Raw genomic sequence first — 25,902 nt, 5'->3', positions numbered from 1 at the left:
ATCGGCATCCCGCAATGTTACTCAGTCCGATCATTGTACTGGTCGGAGGCTCATTTCTAACATATCTATTTCTGTCTTATCTCCTCCAGTTACATCGTCACCGTAAACAAGCAAAAGCATGGCACTGTGAGCCTTGCCCCGGCGGATCGAGAGGTCTATTCGGGATCCCTGCATTCCTCGCTCTAAACAAAGCCGTCCGCGAAAAGCGCTGGATCGATCATCTGTCCAATCTATATGGAGTCTACGGGTTGACATTTCACAATACCATTTTTGGGCGCCCGATGGTTAATACCATTGAACCGGAGAATATTAAGGCTATTCTAGCGACCCAATTTCAGGATTTCTCGCTTGGAACCCGGCATCGGGAGTTTTATCCGTTGTTAGGAGATGGGATTTTTACTCTTGATGGTGCTGGGTGGTCGCATGCTAGAGGGTTATTGCGACCGCAGTTTACGAGAGATCAAGTATGGACCGAACTACTGTGCGAATCTTGCAGTCGCTAATAATTATACAGGTCGCAGATCTAGCATTACTAGATGACCACATTACTCACCTGATTAATCTCATTCCAAAAGATAGAACCGCCTTCGATATCCAGCGTCTCTTCTTCCTCTTCACACTCGACTCAGCAACACATTTCCTCTTCGGAGAATCAGTCGGTTGCATGCGTCCCGAATCCGAGACAACAGGCGTTCTCGCAAAATCTGCAGTTAGGAATGCACAGGGCTTCGCTGATGCATTCACAATTGGACAGGATTGTCTTGCCTCTCGCTCTCGTGCACAAGGTCTATACTGGCTTGTTAACCCGAAGAAATTCCAAGAAGCAAATCGCCAGGTTCATGAGGTCGTTGATCATTATGTGAGGGTTGCTTTACAGAAAAAGAGAGATCCTAATCGCAAGGATTCGAGTCGATATATTTTCCTTGATGCTTTAGCGGCGGATACCGACGATCCAAAACTTCTCCGGGACAATATGTTGAATATTCTACTTGCTGGTAGAGATACCACTGCCAGCTTACTAAGCTCAGTTTTCTATTACCTTGCCCGGAATGAGCAGGTGTGGAGTAGATTGCGTCGCGAGATTGTGGGGATATTTGGGGATAGCATGGATCCGCATACAGAGGTTACACAGACTAAGTTGAAGGATATTCCTTATCTGCGATATGTCCTGAATGAGAGTGAGTTCATGAAGCAATGCTTCGGGTATGCAGAGGATGATGCTAATGATTCTAGCGCTCCGTCTTCAACCGCCCGTCCCCATGAACTTCCGAGTCGCAACAAAGGATACGACACTTCCTGTTGGAGGTGGAGCCGATAGAAAATCACCAGTCTACGTCCGAAAAGGAAGTATGTGCACGTACAGTGTTTTCGCTATGCACCGCCGTACAGATATCTGGGGTCAAGATGCACGTTCATTCCGACCGGAACGATGGGAAGAGAACGCGAAGCACGGCTGGGATTATCTACCATTTAACGGTGGTCCTCGGATTTGTCTTGGTCGTCAGTCCGCCTCTCTCTAGGAATGACATATAGACTAACACATTCTAGAACAATATGCACTCACCGAGGCTAGTTACACGATTATCCGACTGATGCAGCATTTCGATACACTGGACAACGCAGATCATAATGGCCGAGAAGAGCCTGTTAAGTTGTCCAATTTGACTATGATGCACGATGAGGGTGTTGCAGTACGGCTGTACTCCTCGGAGAAGATATAAGGACGTGCACATATGTTGTAAGTTATGATTAATGGTTCGATGGACTTGGGTGGCGTGGAGGGTTTTCGGTCGTGTTTATACTCAAGTTCTGTATATAGTCCAAGTTTGATAATAAGGGAAAGGTTTTCATTTGAAAAGATATTTAAACTGCCTGGTCCTAGTGAATGCATTTGATCCGGCCATATATGTATAAGCCTGGGTTTGATGTCGAATCTTTTCTTCTCTGCATGCCCATGAGCATATTGAAATATCATGCAAACGTTTGAGTGATAAATTCAGAAGTCGAGCTATCAGTGGTGGGAAAACGCACGATGAAGATGGAGGTTATCGATATACTCTCAACTCGATGCGAGAAGAGGAAAAACGGAAAACTAGGTCGGAGGTAACTCGGAAATAACCCGGAATCAAGGAATTTTAGAATCTCGTAGCATGCTCGGGGTCCTAGTGTCTCATCTAAATGACTGCAAGTAGGGTTCGGGTTTGGGCGAAACGAGCGAGGAGAAGCAGTATGGCACCAACGAGTAATGAAACTCCGGTAAAGATTGATAGGGCCAGATAGCCATATTTCTCAACTAATGCTCCCGAGATAGGCACATTTGCCATGGCACTAGTTCTTAACGTCAGTCAAAATAGTATGAAGTATGGCATGAGGGACTTACGAGAGTGCACAACAGCCAGCAACACTTCCGATGGCTAGACCAATGGTCGATGGAGTGGCCACTTGAGCCGCAGAAGCTTGTTGAAGCGAGAGAATGCCCTATATATGTTAGCTATGTCGGTCTTCACTTATAAGGCATTTCAACATCTTACCCCCAATGCAAACCCATATGCAGCAGACCAAATGGCCAGTCCTGTCACCGAGTCAACTTTCGTCCAGCATAGTGCAATTACACCTGCTAGCAAAGTTGCAATGATCAAACAATTAAAACGACCAAGCTTATCAGCGACAATCCCTGGAATGATTCGGCCAAAGAAGGAGGCACCGTTGACAATAGACACTGTGTAGAATGCAAAAGAGGTAGAGAACCCCTTCTTGACTGCATAAGACGTTGTGTAGAAGAAGGGAGCAAACATTCCAAAGTAGATGAAGAAGACTGCAAGACATAAGAGCCGCATCGATGGCTTCTTGTACAACGCCATGGCTTGTGCCTTCCGATCCACAACTTTCTCAGGTATAGGATCAGTGGGATTCACGACACTCCCATCTTCAATTTTGGTAGCATCTTCAATGACCACTGGTGCCTTTGGTGGCGAGTTGCAAACAATGCACGAGAAAAGAAGAAGTGGTATCATGATGAATCCGACAATGCGCATCGTCCAGCCGAACCCAATGTTGGGCTTGTACAGAAGCTGCTTAATCGCGATGGGCCAGATTACGCCACCGAACGATGAACCAGCAATGGCAATACCCATCGGTCCAGCACTTTTCCTCTTGATATACTGTCCAATCAGGCCTACGGCTGGCCACGTAACGAGCGACATCGAAATACCCAGAAGAAATCCCTGTGCGAGAATAAACTGGTACAGTTTAGTACACAGCGAGATCATCATGACCCCAAGTACGGTGCCGACTGAGCCTGTCCGGATCAAAAGCTTTAATTTATGTGTGTTAGTACTTGTACACATGTTTCGAGGTGTGAGATGATGCTATAAAATGTGAGTAATCATACCTCTGGTCCAAATGTGTCAAGCAAAGATCCAGCGATTGTAGAGATCGAGAAAAGACAGAACAGACATATCGCTCCGATCCATCCAATGGTCGATTCTGATTGATTGGCCAATGGAACTTCTGCATAGTACTCTTCAAAAACCCCGAAAGAGTTCAAAAAGCCGACCGTGCAAAAAAGACTGGTGAACGCGCCGAAGATCACCAGCCACGTCCTAGGGCTATCGGGCATGTGTTAAAAGCATGAATCAGGTAATATCATATGGTAAATGTGCCAGCGTACGTAAGTTCACTTGGTGCATTTTGAGACATCGTGAAGTCTGACGGATGTAGGTTAGAGTGTGGTGAATGTTGCGAAGAGAGAAAGAGAAAGTAGAAGAGAAAGGAAGGGTCTATCGGCACAGTTATCGACAGCAACAAAGCATTAGACGAAATGTCTATAAATTGGTTCAATACTAATAATGCATTTATCTGACTACTGCATGAAACAGAGGAACATCTTACCATATATACACGATTATGCCAATTCATTTTTCTGATCCTTCACGGAGTCTCCGTTCTGATGAGATGTTGTTCTCATACTTACTCTTACACTATAAGAGTTGTGGAGATTCCCGGAAGCTCCGCGGAAACTCCGATATTAGTCTGGCCCCCATACAATCTCACTCTTGCGTTCATCAAAGCTCATCCCACCACGTTAGACCAGAAGGAATCGACATACCATTATTCATATCCACCAAAAAAGATGAAACGAAAGCTCACTGCTGCAAATGAAACCTCTGAAAAGAGGCAACCCAGACAAGTCCCAGTGTCTTGCGAATCGTGTCGCAAGAAGAAGCTGAAATGCGACCGTACTCTCCCATGCAGCAATTGTTCGGCACGGCGCATATCGTGTAGTTTCGGTGATTATGGCCCAGCCGGAGGCAGTAACATACTAGCCAGGCCCGGCACCCAGACTGAATCCTCCCCACCAGCACAAGAAAGGTCTGAATCAGCTCGTCAACCCACCGTGGAGTATCTTGAAGTCAGTCAGGAAAAGAGGGCCAAAGATGAGCCATTCAATACTGCCACTCGTCTGGAAAACATTCTCATGGCTCATCGAATTCCGAGTGCTGTTCCGTCCACAGTACGCCGACACCTCTCACAGCCGCGTCTTGGATCAGCTGGCTCGCGGCAAGGATCCACCACAGGAAGCTTGTCGAGTCTGATTCACGGTGGATCTCCCGCCACCGAACATAATCCCATTCATGTGCCAATAATTTCATATCTGCCTCCTGAAAGTGAGATGATGGAACTCTTTGATTTTTATTCTACATATCTCGACTATCAATACCATCTGGTGATTATCCATCGTACCAAGAGGGACATACATGAACTCTACGCCGCGATTGCACGGAACGAGCCACTTGACTATGGAATCCTCGCCTTGTCATTCAGCATTGCTTCTGTTGCTCTTTTGTTCCAACTCTTATCCTCCCAGTCGACAGAATATGCGGAGGAGAAAAGTGGTGAAGCAGCATTCCTCGCGGGAGCGGCATTGATTCAAGGAAACTACATGACGTACCCAAGTGTTGCGGGACTGCAAGCATGTCTTATCATTGCACATCATACATCTGGACTCGCACTGGATCCATCTGTTGGTTCTTTATTTATGCAAGGTGCTATAATAACTCAGGCGAGGAGTCTCGGTCTTCACATCTTGGACAGCCCCCAATCAATAGAGGAACGTGAAGCAAATGGTTATAACAAGACAGAATTGGAGCTGAAGCGGAGAATATGGTGGGACTTGGCAACCTACGATTGGTAAGGATCAGAATTCAAATGCCAACTATGTCCATTGCTAATCTTGTATCCGATTGCAGGCTCATCAGCTTCTTAAGTGGCCCACAGGAGTATACCTATTCCATATTTCCAGAGCATATGAACGTGAACCTTCCTTTGAACATCGAAGATGAAGACCTCGAAACTGGAAGCGAGCGACCACTCTCCACGCCGACCATAATGTCATATACGATTGGTCGTCTAAGATTATCCGAAGTTTGCCGAGAGATAGTGAACAGAACCGCCTCAAAACATTTCCAAGGCGGCGAAATGCCCTACGAGACAATTCTTGAACTAGACAAAAAGCTCAACGAGGCATATGCCAACGTACCTGATTACTTCCGCTTTGAGCCATCCATGCGACGGAAGTATGCGAATCTCTATCGCGAGCAACCAAAAATAGCCTGGCAAAGCGCATTCGTCCAACAAGGATACCAAGCTCGTTTTTGTCGACTCCATCGATGGCACTTTATTCGTGGTGCAAAGGATCCGCGATATTCTTACTCACATGTAGTGTCTATGCAGTCAGCTCGCAAAGTACTTGAACTAAAACGAATCATGGATGAGGAGGGGATGGCGCCTCATGGATCATTCTTCTGGGCAGTTATGCATCATGTGTTTCTGGCAGCCGTCACTTTACTCATAAATGTCTGCTTCAACTGTGATGACATTCTTGCCGAGAGGCAAAAAGAGGAGGTCCTTGATGCTTGTCGTATGTTGAGTCGGGCTCAGGAGGTTTCTTCGATTGCCAGGGAAGGAATCAATGAGATGATGGGAACTTTACGCAAGCATTGGAAGCATGAAAAAAGGTCAGGATCTGGAGAAAGGCAATCAGTGCCGCAGTATCGTGTTGAAGCGCAGCAGCCAACGCCCGTCAGTGGCACTTCGCAACAGAGTGGAAGCCAATTTTCGCACTCCGCTCAGTATCCCCTGACATCAGACAATATGTCATTTGATGCGGGTAATGATCTGAGTGTGGTTCCGTTGGAGGATCTGTGGAGTGAAATGCTTGATGACAGTGCTCATGTTGGAATTGATACCCCGGGATTGATGGAAATGTTGACTGAACTGAGTGCCACCACCCTCCCATGCTAAATATTGATGGAACCCCCCTCATCATCTGGGTTATAATTGACAAGTACTCAGCACTGGAGTGAGTGGCTAGGAATTTTGGTTAAATTGTCACACTATATCATCCTAATCAGATTAAATTGAAAGCGCTCATACGGTATACTTGCATGTGCCTGGGTGTGCCCACATCCCGGTAGACAGCCATGTTCATATACTTGGGCAGTACTCAGTCGGTAACTAGTAATCTACCTCTCTATGTATGTAAGCACCTACGGAGTTGCCCACGAGGTTACCTAGAGTGTTACCTGGAAGGGAAGGTTAGCTACATACCCAGGTACTATCATTGATAGACCTTTGTAAATGGGACGCAGCGTCCCGCAAAATCCCGTCCCATTATAAAATCGGGATTTCCCGGGAATTTGTGGGAATTTATGGGAATTCATGGGAATTCATGGGAACTCCCGCAAATTCCCATAAATTCCCATTTATTGCATAGAATCCAAGATCTTTCCTATTCTGGTTAGCGTCAAGCAGTATAAATTAATTAATACCAAATGATAACCAATGATATTATTCCAAAATTTATGCACTGCCAAGAGATTTCATGTACTAACCTAAGGTAGCTAGCGTATTTACGCAGGAATCCCGCTGGACATCCTTGTCCTGCATCCATGATTGAGACGGGATCACCCATTTGCAAAGGCCTACCTGACTATCAATATAGTCGAGTATAGCCAACTGGTAGCCCGAGGAATAAGATGTAGCCTGATTCTGCAGCCAGGGCGCTTTCCTGGGGGTATTATTACAGGCGGTAAGTAAAAGTGCAGGAACCCAAGCAGTAAAAGAGGCCTATAAAAGAGGCCTAAACCATGTGTATTGCGGAGATGACGGGTCTCACTTTACTGTACAGCCCGCTTCGCCACCTGATAACTTCTTCCCAACATAGATGTATGCATCAAATCTCAAGGTCAGTACTCAAGAGACAGACTTCGTATTAAGAGTTGAAAACTCGATTATACAGACTCTGCCAGTAGTGCACCCAATGGCTATCGTGCTTCGCTTCACTGCAGAACAGCTGGGGTCATAGTCCGGAGGAAGCCATACTTCCCTTCTACCATTATTAGTAATCCACCGCTCATCAAGTTCGTCCAGACGAAGATCCTTTTCATCATCTGGTACGAAATCACCAGTCTGGTCACTCTGGTCGCTCCGCTCGATTGGCAAGTCATTAGAGATTCCTTCATACCACTCTGGATTCTGGAAGGATGTCTCCGGTGTTACAATACTTTTTAGGTCAGTGGAAAACCATATCCTTGTAGGATATGTGCCCTGGGAATTCAGTGTATGCTTAAGGTCGCCGGTGACGGGGTCCCATAGCTTGAAAATGCAATTTGCATCCCCTGATGCTAGTAGTGGGTGTTTTCTATCCAGTGAGAAAGCCACTGAACGAACCGACGCTTTATGACCTCGTAGGGTATGCCGGAGGCGGCCGGTGACTGTATCCCATAACTTGACAGTGTGATCACTCGAGCTCGATGCGAGAACTTGGGAGTTACTGTACAAGAAGTGACTGTACGAGGAGAATTTGACTGACAGAACCCACTGAGTATGCCCATGGCGACCCGTCAAGTTGTGCTTCAGATCTCCAGTGGCAACATCCCAAAGCTTGATTGTTGAATCCTCAGAGCCTGATGCTAGTAGCCTGCCATCGGACGAGAACCCCGCGCAGATGACCTGCTCTGAGTGAGTTTCTGGAATCCTCTCATGGTCAATCGCAGTAGGGTCCCAGAGGCTGATGGTACCGTCGCTGTATGCCGACGCTAGTACCAATGAATCTGTCTGGGGTGAGATGGCAATTGATGTAATTCGTCTTGCGCCGCTGCTAAAAGTACGCACTAAGTCGCCATTAGTGGTATTCAGAGCTTGATGGTACCATCTTCAGACCCTGATACTAGTAAATTGCTAATTGGCGAAAAAGCAATTGTCAGAGCTTGAGCCATGTGACCGTTCAAGGTATGCGTATGGCCAACAGTAATGGGATTCCATATCCTGATAGTGAAATCTTTAGAGCTAGATGCCAGAATGGGGCTTTGGCGATCATATGAAAAGGCGATCGAGACAATTCCATCTGAATGGCCATCCAAGGTATGCTTAAGATCACCAGTGATAGGATCCGATAACCTGATCGTGGAATCCCAAGAACCTGATGCTAGGATCGGGCGCTGGCTATCTGGTGAGAAAGCCACTGAGGTAACACAGCTTGTATGGTGATACAAGGTATGCTTGAGGTCGCCAGTAGTTGGATCCCATAACTTGATCGTGCAATCCCAAGATCCTGATGCTAGTAACTTGCCGTCTGGTGAGAAGGCAAGTGATATGACAAAGTCTTCGTGACCCTTCAGAGTACGTCTCAGCTCGCCATTCGTAGGATCCCACAGGCTGATATTTTTATCCGAAGATCCCGATGCTACCAAATGGAAGTTTGGCGAGAAAGCAACTGAGATGGCCTCGGATTCATTGCCAAACTGGCTGTAGTACGGACTTGTTCACCATTGGTAGGATCCCAAAGACTGATACTGTGATCTTCAAACGCCGCCACCATTAGACGTCCATCTAGTGGAAAGGAAATCGACATAGCTCCCTCCTTAGGACCTTCTAAGATTTGTATTGCCGGACTCCAGTCCTTTCCCACTATTGGAGCTCTAGATAACCAATGAGCAGGATCAAGTTCAAAAGTTCGTCTGATCAGCGCATTTTCTGGTGTAAATATCAGGCCACAGCTATACGGCTGCAAGGGTGCCTTGTCGACGATACTTGTGAATTCCCGGAGAAACCTCCGAGCATCTATTAGAAATGACCAGTCCTTCTCGTTGACCGTATTCTGTATCGGGAAAAGTGAGCTGATTGCATTCTATGAAGCGATGTGGATCATACTCACCTCAGTCACTTCAATTAGTGTATTAACTGCACTGAGCACCTCGAACATGACTCCGGAAATGCTCATAGACTCCAACCAATGAAGAAAGTGCTTTTCCAGGAAGGTAAAGGCTAGTTCTAGGATCTTATCTGGCGATGAACTGCGGGCAAGATGGTGAATCCAATAATGACAGGCGTATTGAAGTGAAGGCGGTAGGGCTCTTGCTATGGATGCTTGATCAATCTCAGTTCGGAGCATACCATGGCTTGAAAGTTCACAAATGTTCTTCTTGAGACGGCGATTCATGATGGCAAGACATTTACGAGCTATGAATTCATGTTTCTGTTTTTCATCTACCCAAAATGGAGACGTAGACTGCTTAGATCTTGTATGCTCGTGCACCAAATAATCGCGAAAGGATAAGTGCAGAGCTCGAATAGGTATCTCAGGGTCAGTGGGTATGCTCAAAGCGGAATGAAATAAGTCAAGCTGGTTGTTGATGTCGCTTTCTGACAGTTCAAGTAATTCGGCAAGGGATCTCAATGATAGTGGAGCGGCAAGAGATATTAACCGAGTAATGTGTTCGTGTCATCTTCATCCTCGACAAGGAGTTGATTCAAGATCGGTTGGTAGGTCTTATCCATCTTAGACCCTGGCGAGTCTTGAGAAAATTGCTGGAGTCGTTTCTCGGGATTGAACTTCTTATCAGCTACAAAGCGACACACCGTGGCTGCAAGGATGAAAAGGGGAACAGCCATCTGTGCTAGGCTTTTGATTCTTTCCTCTCCAGGCCACTCGGGTGAAAGATCACGGTGGCGTTTGTTTCTTATTTTGGAAAATTCATTGGTTAGATACAGAGTGATATCATGCTCAATCACATCATTGTCCAAGTTTGAAGGATGGTGTTTTGGAAAGACGTGTGATCGATTTGATCAAACCCAAAGCGAATTGGTGATTCCGGTCGGCTGTCAGAAAGAATCGAATGTTTATATTTGTTGCCTCATCAACCTTGGGTAATAGCTCAAGGATCAACTCCACGTCATCTTCCCGGTCGCATTCATCAAGCGCGTCAATAACAATGACAGCGGCAGCATCAGCAGTATGATTGGGACCCACGCTGAGTAGCGGCTGCAGAAGCAGCTTGTCAAACTGAAGTCGAAGCGATTTCCCGGCGATCGCGGATCATCCTCAAGGGCATGCTGAACTCCGTCAATGATTTGAGCAATGTGAGTAGCCAGTTGTTTCACAATTGTTGGAAATAGCTTTGAAGCTGATCCCCAATCTCCAGCAGCAACCAATGATGCATGTGGGACTCCTCTTCCTTGATTGAAGTTTTGAGCTGTTCGAGTTCCTGCTTTGCCACTGCGGTTATGCTGTCCACAATTTCCTCGCCCTTGTTAAACTGCTGAGCCTTTTGTCAGCGATGGTATATTTGAAAACTGCCCCATAAATGCGCACAATTGATTGTTCTTTTTCACTATTTTTAATGGCTGGTTCGGAGTTGCGATAGAACTGTTTTTCGATGAAGGCACAGCGGCTCAGCAAGTCAGCCAGATACTCAGAACATCCCAACAGGGCGTCTCGCAGATTTGCATGGTTTTTGGCCATCTATATAAGCCATGTTAGCTAACAGTCTGGCTTCGTCTGCACATGTGTGAGATGATTATATAAACCGTCAATCCGAGAGAGACTATCCCCCAAGCACTTGAAGCATATCCGGTTGGATCGAATCGCACAGCACTCTTGACCACATCTTGAAAAGATAAGACACAGTTCAGTATTTTTTGAGCCATTTCTCGAATTCCATCCTTTCGCTGGTTCTCCTTGTATTGCAACTCTGTTGCCTTGATGACCTGATCCAATATTTCCTTGGTCCGTGCACGACCTGTCTCCAGGGGCTCTGTTGTTGCTGGGAGATGTTTTGCGAGGATATTTTGATCGGTGTCGGTTAATTCATCATAAGCCATTTGCCAATAATCCTTTGCATTGCCATCATCAGCCTTGGTATCGTCCGTGTTGGGTTTGTCGACATTGGAATTGGGGACTTCGGCATTGACTTCAAAATTGGCACGGTCGCTATTCGCGTCTGGAGCAGTGACTTCACTCCGAGTGTTGAATTCTCGCCCATGTAGTACTTTATGTTTGTCTTGCCCTCTTCTTTTTAAGGCATCCTTCGCGCGCCCAAAGATATGCCGCTTTTGTGACCAGAGCTTGCGGGGTCTCCGTCCATGGCCGCCAAATGGTTAAAATTTAGGTGGAACTCCGCGGTAAGAATAGTTCATGAACATCGATGGAAAAGAAGGCACTGCAAAAAGAGGGACAGGATATCTCCAATTGATAGTGTCTGGCTGCCCAATAGATAGGGATTATATCCATCACCCAGCTCATGCCACGTCACGTTAGCGGCTAGTTGCAGAAGCCCGACTTTCCTCATAATGAACTGCGCTCACCCGCCGTGACCTCAACATAAGTCCCAAATTGGTCAGAATATTTAGCAATCCGATGCTAAAAGCCACCTGGCATTGATCAAGGGCAAAATAGCTTGTGGTCACTATTTGCCCATCCAAATCTCAAAGTCCGAACGTTTAGTGCAAGCAATGGTTAAAGACATGTTCCGCCACGATGCTCTCAAGCTGAAGAGCCACAACGCCATGAGCCATACTAATCTAGGCCAGAGAATTTCTGGCCCATCACATTAGATCTTTGATTTGAACCATAATGATATCTCTTTCAAGTTACTAATATTTACCAGGTTTTCCCTGTGTGCATGGTATTACTAGTAAAGTGCTCTTATCAAGCTCGGGTCTTCCCGCTGTCGTGCACAGTAAACACCTCCATTGCCTGTGCGTCAACATACACTTATTCGTCACAAGTTTCCGTACGATCTGCACCCCATCAAAAAAATATATATATCGACATTACTAAAACTAACACGACAACATCAAATTTTTCAATAAAAATATAATAAAATATATATTGAAATTTACAATAACGCCTAAATACAAATTTGTTTTTCGTTTGATTTAATACTCAGTATACCATCCCTCAGCTTTGATAACAGCCTCCACACCAAGTTCATACTTCAAATCAACCTGTTAAAGAAATCAGGTAATATCTCAGCCCACATACAGTGAATTAGGCTAGAAAAATACCTAATAAGCTCTACTTTGGTTCCTCCGAATTTATTAAGGTCCGGATTAAGCTCATCAATCATACGTTTTAGCTAAGCCCACGTATATTCGATAGGGTTAAGATTAGATAAATAGGACGACCAGTCGATTGTATTAAACCCCATCTCAAACAACTAATTTTTGATAATATTGGCTGTGTGAATAGGGGTATTATCTTGAATGGATAGCCAATCTTTAGTCATAATTTAAAGTAAAATCTCCCTAAGGACCTTAAGATATTGGGGTTGGAAAGCACGGTTGCGAAAATGCCATATGGGGCCGACCGTATGGAAACTTATGACGAGTGACTGTAGCCCCACACGAAGACATCGCGCTTCATTCCGCAAAGCTATCCGAATCGGACTTCTTCCGAGGTTGATATATTCCGAACTCGCACCCCATATTTACCCCACGCGGGGCTTTCACCTTTCATTTTCAATAATCATTCCAAAGAGGCACCATGTCAGCAACAAATCCATCGTATCATCACCCCAGTGCTCCTATCAATTATATCACAGCTAACAACAGCAGATACGTTCTTGTTACCGGATCCACGGGATTTATCGGCGCTCATGTAGTCGATAATCTACTGGCCCGAGGCTTCTCCGTCCGCGGATCAACCAGATCAGCCAAGAAAGGTGAGCAGATGAAGGCTGCTCGACCACAATATGCCAACAAGCTGGATTTTGTGGTTGTGGAGGACTTCACCAAGACCGGCGTCTTTGACAGTGTCATGGAGGGTATTGATGCTGTTATCCACGTCGCAAGTGTATGTTGACTCAAATTCCAAATCCCGATCACTGATGTTGACAATTTCCAGCCATTCTTCTTAGATACAACAAATAACGAAGAAGAACTCATCTTGCCTGCCATTAATGGCGTCAAGTCCATCCTCTCGGCCTCGGCGAAACCAGGGAGCAAGATCCAACGCATTGTCATGACATCCTCCTTCGCTTCCGTCGTGGACGTCAGCAGCACTCCTCCGCCGGGCTTCTTGTATACCGGCGAACATTGGAACCCACTTACATACGAAACAGCCGTTGACCCCGCCTCAACCTCTGTTATCGCATACCGAGGATCGAAGAAATTCGCCGAGCTAGCCGCCTGGGACTTTATCAAAACTGAGAAGCCCCAATTTGACCTTGTCACCCTCTGCCCACCTATGGTATTCGGTCCCGTTGCACACCCAGTTCCCGATATCAAATCGCTGAACGAGTCCAACGCTTCTCTCTGGCTTGTGGCCGATGGCGCTGATCCCCTCCCCGGTGCACGAGTACCAGCCTGGATTGATGCTCGTGATCTTGCCGAAGCGCATGTTCAAGCATTAATTAGACCCGAAGCTGGTGGCAAGCGATTTATCCCTGCCTCGCCGGAGCCATTCTCCTATGAGTATGCAGCGGATATTATGAAAGAGGAGTTTGAGTGGGCGCGCGACTCTGTGACCGCCAACTATAAGGGTGGTGAAAAGCCACAGGCCTCTTACGGGGTTGATGGAGAGACAGTGGCGCGTGAGCTTGGTGTCACTTACCGGAGCTTCCAGGATAGTGTTATCGACTTGATCAAGCAGGTCAAGGAGACGATCGCCTAATCTTGCGCTTCCAAGTTCTACTGCTGTTCTGCGTTTCTAGAGAGCGTTCGAATCTAGATTTTGATACATGAATGTCACGCTTTCGAGTCCCCGGATTTCCGTGATAGGAAATATATATGACCTAAAATATGCTATTGTTCATATTATTGCGCATTAAACGTGCTAAATGCCACTCTTCCGATCAAACACACCTGCCTCAGTATCCGTTCTCCACACCCTCCACTCAATCCTTTTCTTCATCGTTTCCCTCATGCTTTTCCTCATCCTTTTCTTCATCCTCGTAGGGCTCATCATAGACTTCCTCACCCAGCTCCCTCCCTTTATATACCAACTTCTGCATCGGCAAGAAGACAAACAGCAACCGACACCACTCCTTATTACTTCGATTCTGAAACGAATGTGCCGTTCCACGTTGTATACACACATCTCCTCGATGTAAATGACGACTTGACCCCGAGTCCAGCACAAGGTCCACATCACCCTCTAATACAACCCCATAATCAAGACTAACAGTGCGATGCATCGGTGTTTTCTTGCCCGGCTTAAGATCGATCATGCGGAAAACTGTTCCCGAGCCTGTGGTGAGACCGGGTGGCTGATGTAGGAACTCATCGTATAGTGCTATATCGGCTTCATCCTCCAGTGAAGCGGGGGATGTATCGGTCGCGTATAACAGTGCAATCTCGCCGTCGCCGCCGGCTGGTTGGGAGGGCATGTAGTCTGGGACTTGTGCGTGGGAAAGAAAGACGGCTTCGCCTTCGGTGCTGTGAGTTGTGATGTAGCGATGGATTTCTGGGAGGTCATTGTCTTTGTGTGGATGTTGCATAGTTTAATGATTTTTGCAGGACTGACTGACGAAAATGCGAAATACATATGTATGACCTCGGAAGGATTATTCAGATGAATCTCTTGGGAGATATCAGTAGGCACTACATCATCGTGGCATCATTCTGAAGATCTGGCTTCTCGACTTCATTATCTTGAATTATTAAAATAATATCGATTAAGAGACTTTAGCAGTTCTTTCAAATCGCAATTTGGATTATTTCAAGTTATTCCAATGCACATGTGCAGATGAAAGCTCTTGAATCCCAATATATTACTACTACTAGTAGCAGCTAACATAATTTCAATGTCTCATCCCTCTTCCACAGTTACTGAAACCTTGGACTTGTCTGGAAAAATGGTTAGCTTTAATTAAAAGTGACAGATAGAAAATTCCACTTACAGAATGCAATATGATCCTTGATGTTCGCTGCTTTCTCATATGGATTGGCATAATACCACGCTGCATCCTGGACACTCTGATCTGATTAAGAGATTAGATACTCATATATTCGCCGGATCTCAAGTTCCAACCTACCACCAATTTTGATAGTATAGTACTCCGCTTCACCTTTCCAAGGGCAGAATGTCTTCGTATCAGACTTGATAAACACTGTCTGATCTTTGATAGAGGACGGTGGAAACTTGCATGCAGCTTTCAGTATTGTTTATCTCCAAGTTAAAGCGGGCGGATTTGACTAACGTATACGTTCCCTTCAACAGTCTCCCATGAATCAGCCTCCGCCAACAGGAGGTCGTTCATATAAGCCCTGGCTGTCGGCATGTTCACTACCTATTCCGAACCGTTCAATGTTTGAGTATTTAAAACCTTTTAACACATAATTTAGGTATTCGGGTTGGTCTGTGAGAGTGATGGTGACGCAATACCTTTTTAATACTGTTATCACGAGGTCAAATGCGGGGTAAAAAGTCCCTTTCCAATATGTAGTCACAAACACCCAATTGTGACAAACTTACTGTTTGGAATTATCGATCAAAGTTATCGAGATGAGTTTTGATAGAGACGATGATTGTATGTCCAGCAGGAACACGGACACGAGTGATACCCTGGTAGGGTCTCTGTGCGAGAGACTTCGACTACAGAGAACTCCACACCGAGCTCCCGGAATGCCTGCGAGTATGGAACTCCATCTGGAGAAATCTCAGACATAAGATCATTTGGCGAACGAAACACTCGGATGCCTTCTGGAGTGACTGAAGAAAGCTCCCTCTCGTCAAAGTAAAGGGAGCCATCCTCAAGCACATTCGAGGCTATTTGGCAGGTTAAGGAGTGAAGATGGAGTTTACCCTCGCAGATAGCCTCATACATCTGTAATATTGGAAATAATCCACAATCATGGCGGAATATGAGATGTTGTAAGGTTGACGGGAGAAGCCCTGCCCACTCTAAACTTGTGGCTGGCTTAAGCCAATAGCACTCATTGTCTCCAATTAACATTCTCGGTGAAATCGTGAGTGACTGGAGGGCTGGGAAATTGCTGAGATTGATTGGCTCTCCCCAAAGATGGAATTGAATATCAAAATTAAGAGTCTCTAACGATGACAATTGAGACATGAGGGCATCGACATAGAGCTGCCGATTTTGATCCCCAAAGAGGCCAAGATCGGAGCTTCCTTCCTGGCCCTTAATGGTGAAATGTCTGAGTCGATGGGGATAACGGAGCATTTCTTGGATGTGCCAGGCCTTAATATCACAATTCAAGAATGTGAGCTCTTGAAGGGGCGTTGATCGGAAAGGTATTGCACGCACGCTGATCTGCGGATTGCACTTGAGCCCCGGATAGAGTTAGTCTTTCCAGACCTGGGTGATGTAGCAGGAACCCATATGATCCAAATGAGAAGCCCCACTCGTTACCAAGGTCAAGGCCGAGCGTACCTATGCTTATCAGTACTTTCGTCAGTCCTTAAATGGATCAGTAGATAACACTTACATGATCGCAGCTTGGGGAGAGTTTGTTCTGGGTGGCAAAGTAGTTGCATCTTGGTAGGCTTGGGCACAGTCGAACCAGCTTCATCTAATGACCAATGACTCTAAATTCACAAGCTTTGGAAGCACAGGCTCAATGTCCTCCGGTGAGTGATCGGTATGCTCATTCAGATCATGATAATGGATCTGTAATTCTCGTATAAGAGACGTGAAGTAGTGTGAATTCTCAACTGTCTCAAGGAAGCGGTCCATAGATTTCGGGCTCCGAATGACAACCGAACTGTAGAGAAGAGGTGCTGCGATGGCATGCAAGTAGCGACAGGACTGAGCTAGAGAGTTCAAAGTTTCCAGTGAAGAGCCGATTACTGCGAGAATAGCCCCGAGTATCTCAGGCGGTAGTGTGAGGAGGGATAATGATTCAGTCATTTTGTAGCGCGACTGATTGATTTAGGATTTGTTGTTATTCCAAATGGCAAGGAGGTGGGTTAATTAGTATTTAAGGAAGTAAATCTGCAATCAACGGAACTCATGTTGTCTTTTTAGGGGATGTTTAACTTAGCGCCCGGGATTTGGATCCTTGGTGCTCGTGCCGCCCTCCATTTCTACTGCTACATAGTAATTAGTTTGGGAGATCGGTGCCCGGCAATTGTATTTTCTGTAAGCGCAGGTACTGGATCCTTCTGGCGAGACCCTACCTACATACCAGAAAATTCCAAGTTTAGACCTCTTTACCTTCTCCTTATCCCCACTGGCAGCTGTCCCTATTGATGGAGTGTCTCTTAGTCCTACACCTCATGCGAATGCTGGAACATCAGCATTCACAGTGGGAGAGAGTTGTTTTTGATCCCCAATAAGCACCATAGCCTTGAATTGTTCATTGCTTGCGTGCGTGTACCACGCCATCAATGGCGATAATCGTGGCTCGGAAATTCGATTTGCCTGATCCACGACAATGTGGGTAGGCTTGAAGATATGGCGCAGATACTCATGGCATGCCGCATCGGGTATTGCCACAAGCACATCAGCGCTCTGAACAACATCATCCTGAAGTTGTCGCGTGGCCTCGTTCAATTCTCGAATTACGAGAACATCCTTTTTATCAAGAAGATGAACGTTGTCGGAGAGGTACTTTCGCAAGTCCGCAGCAAACTTATCAGCTTGCTCCTTCGTGGCTGCTAAAGCCAGAAATCGATGCGGCAACCCATTATCGAGCTGCGCGGATTCAACAAGGGGGCCACAATATGACAGGCCCAGTATGTCTTTCCCGTTCCCGGTGGACCTTGCAAAGATGTTACACATCCAGTCATCTTGCGGAGCTTCTGGAAGGCAGCTATTTGTCCGTCATTCAACTTTGACAGCAGGCTCGTGAAGTCATAATTTGGATTAAGTGTTCCGTAGAAATCAACATCGGGAAGCTCTGACGCGCGTTGCATGAGGAGAAAGTCCCAAATATGCTCCATTGCTCTATTTTTTGACCACATTTCATGGCAAGCGGAAAGAATCTGATTTCGCTCCATGAGTCTCGCCGCCAGGTATCCTTCCGCCACGCGCTTCGCGGCTCTACTCTGGTGGTAATTTTCATCAATGTAACCATAGGCTAGAGTTGCCACATATTCATGTCTATGCATGAATCCAACTCGCGCCGAGTAAGTAAAACCCATGGGTCGTTTCTCTCGAGGCACCAGATCGGTTAGGCCGCCACTCTTAACAAAGGGCTCCTTTTGGTGATTGCCGTAGAAGCCAGCGAATCCGTTTGTCTTGCGCATCTCTCTCCAGCTACCCCAGATCCGGTCGAGGTGCTTCTGGATTTTAACCTCAGGAAGTGTGAGCACGATGTTGAGCGCCTGTGATTCAATGATGAGGTTCGTAATCTGGCGCCAGTTCTCATCATACTGGCCAAGGTTGTGTGGTGGATGCATGCCGAGGGCCTTAGGTTGAAGTCCATCTGTGAACTCAATCCGCAAAACATTTAGCTTAGCCTCCGCAAGAGCTTCCGACCAGTCTTGATGCTTGAGCATTTCAGGATTGACGATTGCGGAGTCAAACAAACTGATTGCCTCTAAAAACTTCATCTTTTGGAGTTCCTCATTCTAGAAAATTTAGTCATATGGTCCAGAGTCAATCAATTGGAAATAGGAGGGGAAAACCTACCTGGTCACTTGACACCTCCAGGTTGATGATTCTGAGGGTACTGATGTCCAAAGAGGTGAATTTAACGCAACCCTCATAGTAGCTGTGATACGCCTGCTGTTTCACTCTCGCATCCTTCTCACTGTGGGCATCTTTGTCGACTTTAACGGGAGGAAGTGTATCGTGATACACACATTTGAACTTCACCTCAAGGTAGGGATCCGGGTATTGTGGGTCAAATCTGATGAAGGCGGCCAGGAATGGTTCCTCTGATGATTGTGGATAAGAGCTGGCCCGAATCTGTCATGAGAGTGCATTCCAGAAATAGCGGCTGTTCATCAGTGAGGATTGGGCGGATATTGGGGAGGGGCTCCTGAGCATTCTATTTCTCACGACCAGCTTCTGTGAGCAATGACTGTGTGACCTCCACGTCATGGGTCCAACGGTTTGTTTTCTCGCGCGGCATGGTGATGACTCACGAACGTGATGGGAAAATGGGCGTCGAAGATATGGTGATAGAAGATGTGTCTTGAAAACCGGCACTCACGCGTCTGTCGGTCAACAAAAGCTTGCACTGGATAGCACGAGGGAGGTATGTAGCAGTTGACGGTTGAAGACACAAGAAGAATTTCTTGAAGGTTGAAGATCCAAGAAGAAGGGGGTGGAGGGGAGAAAGGATAGAGCTCAATATTCACAAATCAGGCAGAAAAGTGAGAGCAGCGAATGTTGTTTTTTCTTTTTGACAATGAATTTAAGGGCAATTAAGCCCAGCTTAGGTGAGTATCACACTTAGCCAAAATACCGGCCGAATTCATCCGCCAACAACCTGTTAGGACGAAGGTGGACTTCACGGGAAGCTTGGACTAGAACAAAAAGGACATATGAAGTTCTTGAACGTTGACGATCCAAGAATAAGGGTGGTGAGGGGAGGGGAGAAAAGAAAGAATTCAAATAGTCACGAATCAGGCAGACGCCGGAAAGTGAGAGAAGTGAATGTTGTTGTTTTTGTTTGATAATAAATTCAAGGACAATTAAGCCCAGCCGAAGCAGAAATACCAGCCGGTTTCATCTACCAACAACCTCTTAGGACGAGGGTAGACTTCACGGGAAGCTTTGACTAGAACACAAAGGACATGTGAGATTCTTGAAGGCTGACGACCCAAAGAGAAGAGTGTGGAGGGGAAAAAGGAAGTGTTGTAGAAAGGTGAGGAGGGGGAAAAGAAAGATTAGAAGTGGGGAAAAGAAATAAATAAATAGTTACGTAGGAAGTGAGAGCAATGAACTTTGTGATTTTTGTTTGAAAGGAAATTGATTATTTGGTCCAAACTGATTTATTTGACTACATACAACTATTCTTGCATACATTAATCTGCCGACCAATCTCTCCACGCCCACTACCTAGGTACCTAGGTACATCTAGGCGGAGACTTGTTGGCTGCCAGGTGGTTGATTCGGCTGAGTAGGTAATTCAATCTGAGTAGAGACCTCTTTTAGTACTTGGATTCCTGCACTTTTACTTGGAATGTTAGCGCTTGGCATAATAACCAAGCAGAAGGACAGAATCAGCCTATAGCGTAGATCCAGATGTCTCTAGAGGTACCAGGCGCCTATATCCAACAATACAGTAGCTACATGGCCCTCCCTTCCAGTGAACCCTCCAGAGACCTTTGTAGGTACCCATTTAGGTACTCCGATAAGTAGATGGGTACTAGTAGGTCACCGGTCAACTGTAGACACTACCTACCGACTACTACCCAAGTGAGTACTTAGGTATGTGAACATGCATATCCATGTCACGCCCGGTGGTGACTTTCAAGACCCGTAGCAATGACATCAAAAGAACTCTTTTTGGCGGACTGGGACGATCATCCTAGTGATCGGACCATGTGTGAAAGAGCCAAAATTAACACACTGGTCGTCATGGACAATCCGCTGTCGTCGTTAAAGTTTCCTCTCGCAGTCTGAAAAGCCAAGTATGCACATGAAGACAATTATCATCCTGCATGGACTGGTCCATTAGTTGACCTGATTATCTGCATGTTTGGTCAGCTCTAGTATTGGCGTCAGGACCCTCTATCCTGCGGCGCTTGGATTGAGGTTCTCCGGCCTTTTTTGGGCGTCTGGCGAACCATGAACTGAATCGGAGTGTGAGGTTTGTCCCAAATAACTGTTCGAACTCTGGAGGTATTAGTCAGAGTAAAGATGACAAAGTTCAGTGAGTTCTAAGGTTGCTGGCGAATGTTGTGGGGCATGGAGGTGTGACAGGCTGCGGCGAAGCCACGTCATATTGCGTACAACGACGGCCCATGCCATGTCTTTGCCAGGTTTCTATTCAAATGTCTTGCTGGTACGCGGTGTTTCCTGAAGGACAAGATGTATACTTTTTACCATCCACCCTTGAGACCATGCGGAATGATTCCATTTTCCCCTTGATGGGCGCGCGATACTCTGATGCACTTGGGATATGCCAAGGTCTTCCGTTTCCTCTGCGCTCATATTGAATGAAAAAGTCGAAATCCTCTGGCAGAAATATGAACACAGGCTATTTAAGACTATCAAAGAATAGATGGCAGTTCGAGCACAGAAGAATTCCGTTGGAGGAGCTTTTATGTGGGAAATTGGGGAAAAGATTGCACTCTTCCTATGCTGGTAGCTAGAAAGAGATATATTAGGAGGAAAGTTCACAAGTTCAAAAGATATGGAGAACCAAAATAATGTACCTGACGATCCGCATTAGCAATTACATGATAATGCTGTATTATTAGAAGATTCAAGGCTTCACAACACCAACACCTCTCGGCTTTATGATCGCCCTTTATATAATGCTTCGCCTTGGTGCTGAATCGGGTCGAGGCGTCTATAGCTTGCGACTGCGGGGCTGAGCACGGTACGATTTGACACGAGGCCAAGTCCTGCGAAAGATAGTCGCCGTGCTGTCCGGACTGCTTCGTAGAAAATTTTGTGTTGAAATACGAAGACGCTCCGACATTGGTATGGAGTTAATGAGTTGGTTGGTCAAGATTAAGCTTGAAGAATGTGAAAAGAATAAGTGATGAGGACACGGTGCTTTTTCTTCAAAATATTTACCATCGGAAGCTACTATCTTGGGAAGGCCAAGTTAAGAAATCCATAAGTAATGGTAGAAAGAAAACTTCCAAGGTTAGAGAGTCGCCGGTCTTAATTTAGTTATTTGGAGTGATACTCGAAACTGGAATCTTGGAATCTTAGAGCTGCCCCTTTGTTAGGATCCGCAGCCCTTTGAACCTGAATTTAAGGTTATTTGAAAATTCATTTTGAGCGAAAGATGGACTCGAGAGTAAAATTTTGGCGAGATGATCAACAATGCTAGTATCAATTGCTGGCCCCCACTTGGAGGCATCAGGCAGTAACCGCACGCGTTTACACGGAGGGGAATCATTGCCCCGCATTTGCTAGGAACCAGAGTCTTAACCAGGGAACTGCAGCTATTGAAAAGCCTCACGATAAGAAAATTTAAAAGATGGCAAGATCGACTCCATGGGAGGCACGCGAAGCCGCGGAATACAGATCCCCAGCCGTAGCCTGATCAGCCTGAAACTGAGAGCGAAGCTGCCTGCGCGTTTCGTGATCCAGAATCGTCAAGTGACACTGAGCTCCAGTCAAAAGTCTCTTCTCTTCCAAATGACCTATGGCAGGCTGCCTTTGAGCGATTAGACCTGAAAGAGCAGATTCTTTTGTTAAGAAGATGTCCTCCCGCAACAACAAGCACGGGCACCAAAGCTCCCTCTCAAAAAACAGGCGTTATTAATGATAGTATTCGTTTGACTAAAGAGTGATACCAGGAGTATCAATAAGGGGGAATAAAAACTCACAAGTCCTCTAGGGAGGATATTAACCTTCGAAGGGTATCTCAAAAGGTCATTAATGATGTATTGTCCTTTAAAGATGATATCAGTATAGCTGTAGCTTTTGACGCGACCGGTATTACTGCAAGGGCCTGGTCAGTTATCTCGCTAAGATTGACAGTAAATCACAACAAAAATTTCAGTACTCGAAACTTTACTGATTGCGAGCTAGATGGCCCAAAACCGCACTGATCTGCGAGACGCCTTGTTTGAATCGACGACTACTAGTCGTGGGGACTTTTGAGGCGCCTGCCACTGCCACTTTCAACCTTTACGAGACAGCCACAGGCGCACAGCAGCATATACTAGAAGGACATTCTGAATGGTTTGACTCAATTGTCTTCTCTCCTAATGGACAACTTTTAGCCTCGGCATGTCATGATGACAGCATCAAACTGTGGGATAGACAGGTGCACTACAGCAAACAATAGAAGTGCCGGGTTTCATTGAGTATGTCAAATTTTCCGAGACCAGCCCGTGTTTGGAGACAAATCTTGGCCATTTAAGCATTACCTCTTTTTACAGCTCTGATACGACATCCTCAAAGATATCAGCCACTGACAAGGTTAAGATTCAAATTCTGGACAGTGAATGGATCTCATTTTCTGGGGAAAAAGTCCTCTGGCTTCCTCCGAAGTATCGACTAACCTGCTCAATAATGAATGATGGTAAAGTGATTCTTGGACATGCTTCTGGCTGGGTTTCCTTTCTTGCCCAGGTGAAGTTCGTTCACAGCTGCACGTGTCACTGTGACACCAGTTATTCCATCTCATTACTTTTTCCTGCCCTATTGCCTATCATCCACTGTCTCAAAACGAGACGCTTGGAGTAGTAGTTAATAGCTTTGAAATATTCAATTAATCGTTTAGGTGACATGCAAATGTGCATACTGGTAATTATCGAATGGCTCAATTATATTTCTCTGGACTTTCACTACATGCATCTACTAGTAATGGTAGGTACTAGAAAGGCTTACATAGTAGACACATGCACTGGCATGTTGGGGAGAGAACGGAACCCTTGAACTGCAATACATATATTAGTACTATGTAGGTAACCTTGGACTCTTGGAATACTTTGAGCATTTGCACTTAAGTGCTTATCCTACAAATATATCCTGTATCCCCAACATTTGAAAATTCGCTTCAATACTATCAGGGAACTGGTCGACACCAGTACGCTATAGCTCATCATAAGCTCCCAAAATCATAGCCGCTAACCTTGGAACATTTGAATCCAACAGGTCAATAGTACATACGCATGTATCTTGAACATGGGTAGTCACGTTTATTGAGCCAGTGGGACTCTTGGTCGAGAACATTCTGGTAGTTGCAAGGGCTGTCCGTAATGACATTGAGGTTTTGCTTGATAAAATCCCAGGCCAGTCCCCACATTTCCATTGAGCTTGGAAGCCGGTATGCATGTTGTGCCGCTTGATCGAATGGCATGCTGTAACTGAGAAGACTGGGTCGAAGTACGCCGCAGTCAACGGCCCCCCCACTCTATCATTCCTCTCTAATCACATTTACAGTGCTACAATCATACTCTTCCCGGAATTCGGTGCACCAGACGTCTGAATGAGAGCCCTCTGTGGATTTTGCGTTCACGGCGTCGAACCCATCTCGTTGAGAATGCGCCCAAGAAACAGATGTTTGCTCAAGACGTTGGGAGGAAAGTAGTTATTTTATTGGATAATAATACTTGAGATGAAAAAACGACAGTGACAAGAAAACTAGAATTGAGTTGACTTCAAATTTGTCTCATATGAAACGCTTTTTGCACTTGATTTGAAAGTAGTAAAGCATCAGAATACCTGTTTCGTCCTTCATCCTCAATTTCCCTCTGAGGGAAAGGCTCCCGGCATACATTAACAAGACACTGTATGGGCAGGATATATCGATGGCTCAGCAGTGAGCTGCAGATGGCCATGCCAAGTTCCCCCCATGGGCGAAAGTGCAGCAGCCAACAGCAGCACCTTTAGATTGCAGTTTTTTCGCACATCTGTCAACGGCATTCAGGATTGTCTTGCGTTCCGCCGTGGTGTCACAATTCTTTCCAGTGGTTGTGGCCTTATACGCATAACCATAGAAATACTCACCACTAAGATCCGTCCCATATGTCAACGTGCACGACTCCGCGTCTGACTTGGACTTGATGATACCTGCAACGAACTCCCAGATTTCCTTCGTTCCTTTAGCCACGGTAATAACATCTGCTCCGGTCTTGACTACTGTCGCGACAGTGCTAACTCTCGTGCGTTTGCTGAGATCAGACGTGGTATTGGCATATTCCCACGCGTAGTCGGCGTTGATGACACGGAGAGTTACAGTCATGTTGGATCCATCGTCCCATTCTTGGAAAATTGGGGTGGTAATCACATATGTTGTTTCATTGTCTCCAGCAAGACATGGACCAGCAAGGAACCATGCGAGAGCGCCACACAGGATACCGCTGTATTTGACCATGTTCCTTCAGTAAATCGGTAGTAGATGGCAAGGACATCGAGGACAATAATGGCGGCGAAATGAACCAAATCCATAGATGTCTTTTTGAAGTCTTCCGAGCATGCCACAAATGTCAGTCCAAATTCAGAGATGGGCACCCCAGTAGTAACTAGTACCTACCGATTTGTGCAGACAAGAATTTGCGTAAATTCAGAAGCTGCAATGGAATGCCAGCTTTGCAATAATTTTCTGGCTTCTCAGTACAGGGGAGATGGGGCCGTTTTATAGATCCCATTGCTGGCAAATTCTCACTGTCGGCGTCTTACCTAAGCGATTTTGGAGCATAATCCGAGTGTACACGTGCATGGTATCAGTTTGACGCTTGCTGCACACTAAGTAGCAAGATCGTAGCACTGGCACTAGCGCAGTCTTTTATCGCGCTATTTCGGTGCCGGGTTTACATAGACTGCTTTAGTTTCCTTCAAGTTTGAGTGACCGAGAATGATTCAACGTGAACTTGAAGTTCAAATGTTAGTGCTACTAATCTTTTCGAGATTTACTGTCTTACTACTATGTATATTTAAGCGAAAAGATACTAGTATGTACATACTTTCAAGTTCCCAATCTTCCAAGCCCTGAAGGTTCTTCTATTTTCTCCCTCGATAGTTCAAACCCCTGGGCGAGTGTTATTATGTGGTACTTCTCTTGTAATCTCTT

At 45.8% G+C, this 25,902-nt stretch overlaps 11 protein-coding genes across 11 annotated transcripts; 3 read left to right on the top strand and 8 right to left on the bottom strand.

The window, feature by feature from the left end:
• Positions 1–14: 14 nt before the first annotated feature.
• On the top strand, positions 15–1,721 carry N7483_012579 (cytochrome P450; the record flags this gene model as incomplete). The annotated part of the gene is made up of 4 exons (XM_057096006.1): positions 15–464; positions 515–1,178; positions 1,234–1,500; positions 1,549–1,721. The coding sequence occupies 4 exons, from the start codon at positions 15–17 to the stop codon at positions 1,719–1,721; spliced, it is 1,554 nt and encodes a 517-aa protein (XP_056941977.1).
• Positions 1,722–2,174: 453 nt separating this feature from the next.
• On the bottom strand, positions 2,175–3,699 carry N7483_012578 (putative MFS monocarboxylate transporter; the record flags this gene model as incomplete). Its single annotated transcript, XM_057096005.1, has 5 exons — positions 2,175–2,328; positions 2,381–2,478; positions 2,532–3,314; positions 3,392–3,608; positions 3,671–3,699. 5 exons carry the CDS (start codon positions 3,697–3,699, stop codon positions 2,175–2,177), a joined length of 1,281 nt encoding a protein of 426 aa, XP_056941976.1.
• A 334-nt stretch (positions 3,700–4,033) lies between these two features.
• N7483_012577 (transcriptional regulator family TF) lies at positions 4,034–6,303 on the top strand (the record flags this gene model as incomplete). The annotated part of the gene is made up of 2 exons (XM_057096004.1): positions 4,034–5,190; positions 5,250–6,303. Coding segments are annotated over 2 exons (2,211 nt in total), but the record flags the coding sequence as incomplete, so codon positions are not given.
• A 1,892-nt stretch (positions 6,304–8,195) lies between these two features.
• On the bottom strand, positions 8,196–9,502 carry N7483_012576 (WD40 repeat domain-containing protein; the record flags this gene model as incomplete). Its single annotated transcript, XM_057096003.1, has 3 exons — positions 8,196–8,718; positions 8,778–9,160; positions 9,218–9,502. 3 exons carry the CDS (start codon positions 9,500–9,502, stop codon positions 8,196–8,198), a joined length of 1,191 nt encoding a protein of 396 aa, XP_056941974.1.
• A 573-nt stretch (positions 9,503–10,075) lies between these two features.
• N7483_012575 (uncharacterized protein) lies at positions 10,076–11,163 on the bottom strand (the record flags this gene model as incomplete). The annotated part of the gene is made up of 3 exons (XM_057096002.1): positions 10,076–10,345; positions 10,402–10,589; positions 10,902–11,163. The coding sequence occupies 3 exons, from the start codon at positions 11,161–11,163 to the stop codon at positions 10,076–10,078; spliced, it is 720 nt and encodes a 239-aa protein (XP_056941973.1).
• A 1,663-nt stretch (positions 11,164–12,826) lies between these two features.
• N7483_012574 (SDR family oxidoreductase) lies at positions 12,827–13,954 on the top strand (the record flags this gene model as incomplete). Its single annotated transcript, XM_057096001.1, has 2 exons — positions 12,827–13,135; positions 13,187–13,954. The coding sequence occupies 2 exons, from the start codon at positions 12,827–12,829 to the stop codon at positions 13,952–13,954; spliced, it is 1,077 nt and encodes a 358-aa protein (XP_056941972.1).
• Positions 13,955–14,177: 223 nt separating this feature from the next.
• On the bottom strand, positions 14,178–14,780 carry N7483_012573 (cupin domain-containing protein; the record flags this gene model as incomplete). The annotated part of the gene is made up of 1 exon (XM_057096000.1): positions 14,178–14,780. One exon carries the CDS (start codon positions 14,778–14,780, stop codon positions 14,178–14,180), a length of 603 nt encoding a protein of 200 aa, XP_056941971.1.
• A 311-nt stretch (positions 14,781–15,091) lies between these two features.
• On the bottom strand, positions 15,092–15,563 carry N7483_012572 (DUF427 domain-containing protein; the record flags this gene model as incomplete). The annotated part of the gene is made up of 4 exons (XM_057095999.1): positions 15,092–15,129; positions 15,183–15,263; positions 15,318–15,423; positions 15,483–15,563. The coding sequence occupies 4 exons, from the start codon at positions 15,561–15,563 to the stop codon at positions 15,092–15,094; spliced, it is 306 nt and encodes a 101-aa protein (XP_056941970.1).
• Positions 15,564–16,811: 1,248 nt separating this feature from the next.
• Positions 16,812–17,153, bottom strand: N7483_012571 (uncharacterized protein; the record flags this gene model as incomplete). The annotated part of the gene is made up of 1 exon (XM_057095998.1): positions 16,812–17,153. One exon carries the CDS (start codon positions 17,151–17,153, stop codon positions 16,812–16,814), a length of 342 nt encoding a protein of 113 aa, XP_056941969.1.
• Positions 17,154–17,519: 366 nt separating this feature from the next.
• Positions 17,520–18,745, bottom strand: N7483_012570 (uncharacterized protein; the record flags this gene model as incomplete). The annotated part of the gene is made up of 2 exons (XM_057095997.1): positions 17,520–18,006; positions 18,084–18,745. The coding sequence occupies 2 exons, from the start codon at positions 18,743–18,745 to the stop codon at positions 17,520–17,522; spliced, it is 1,149 nt and encodes a 382-aa protein (XP_056941968.1).
• Positions 18,746–24,645: 5,900 nt separating this feature from the next.
• N7483_012569 (Ras-like protein) lies at positions 24,646–25,206 on the bottom strand (the record flags this gene model as incomplete). The annotated part of the gene is made up of 1 exon (XM_057095996.1): positions 24,646–25,206. The coding sequence occupies one exon, from the start codon at positions 25,204–25,206 to the stop codon at positions 24,646–24,648; it is 561 nt and encodes a 186-aa protein (XP_056941967.1).
• Between the last annotated feature and the right edge of the window lie 696 nt (positions 25,207–25,902).

This window comes from Penicillium malachiteum, assembly GCF_028827825.1.
Source record: "Penicillium malachiteum strain IBT 17515 chromosome Unknown utg000005l:1.0-9002435.0:326005.0-9005861.0, whole genome shotgun sequence".
Classification (NCBI taxonomy): Eukaryota; Fungi; Ascomycota; class Eurotiomycetes; order Eurotiales; family Aspergillaceae; genus Penicillium; species Penicillium malachiteum.
The sequence above is the reverse complement of the archived record's forward strand: the minus strand, read 5'-3'. Positions and strand labels throughout refer to the sequence as shown.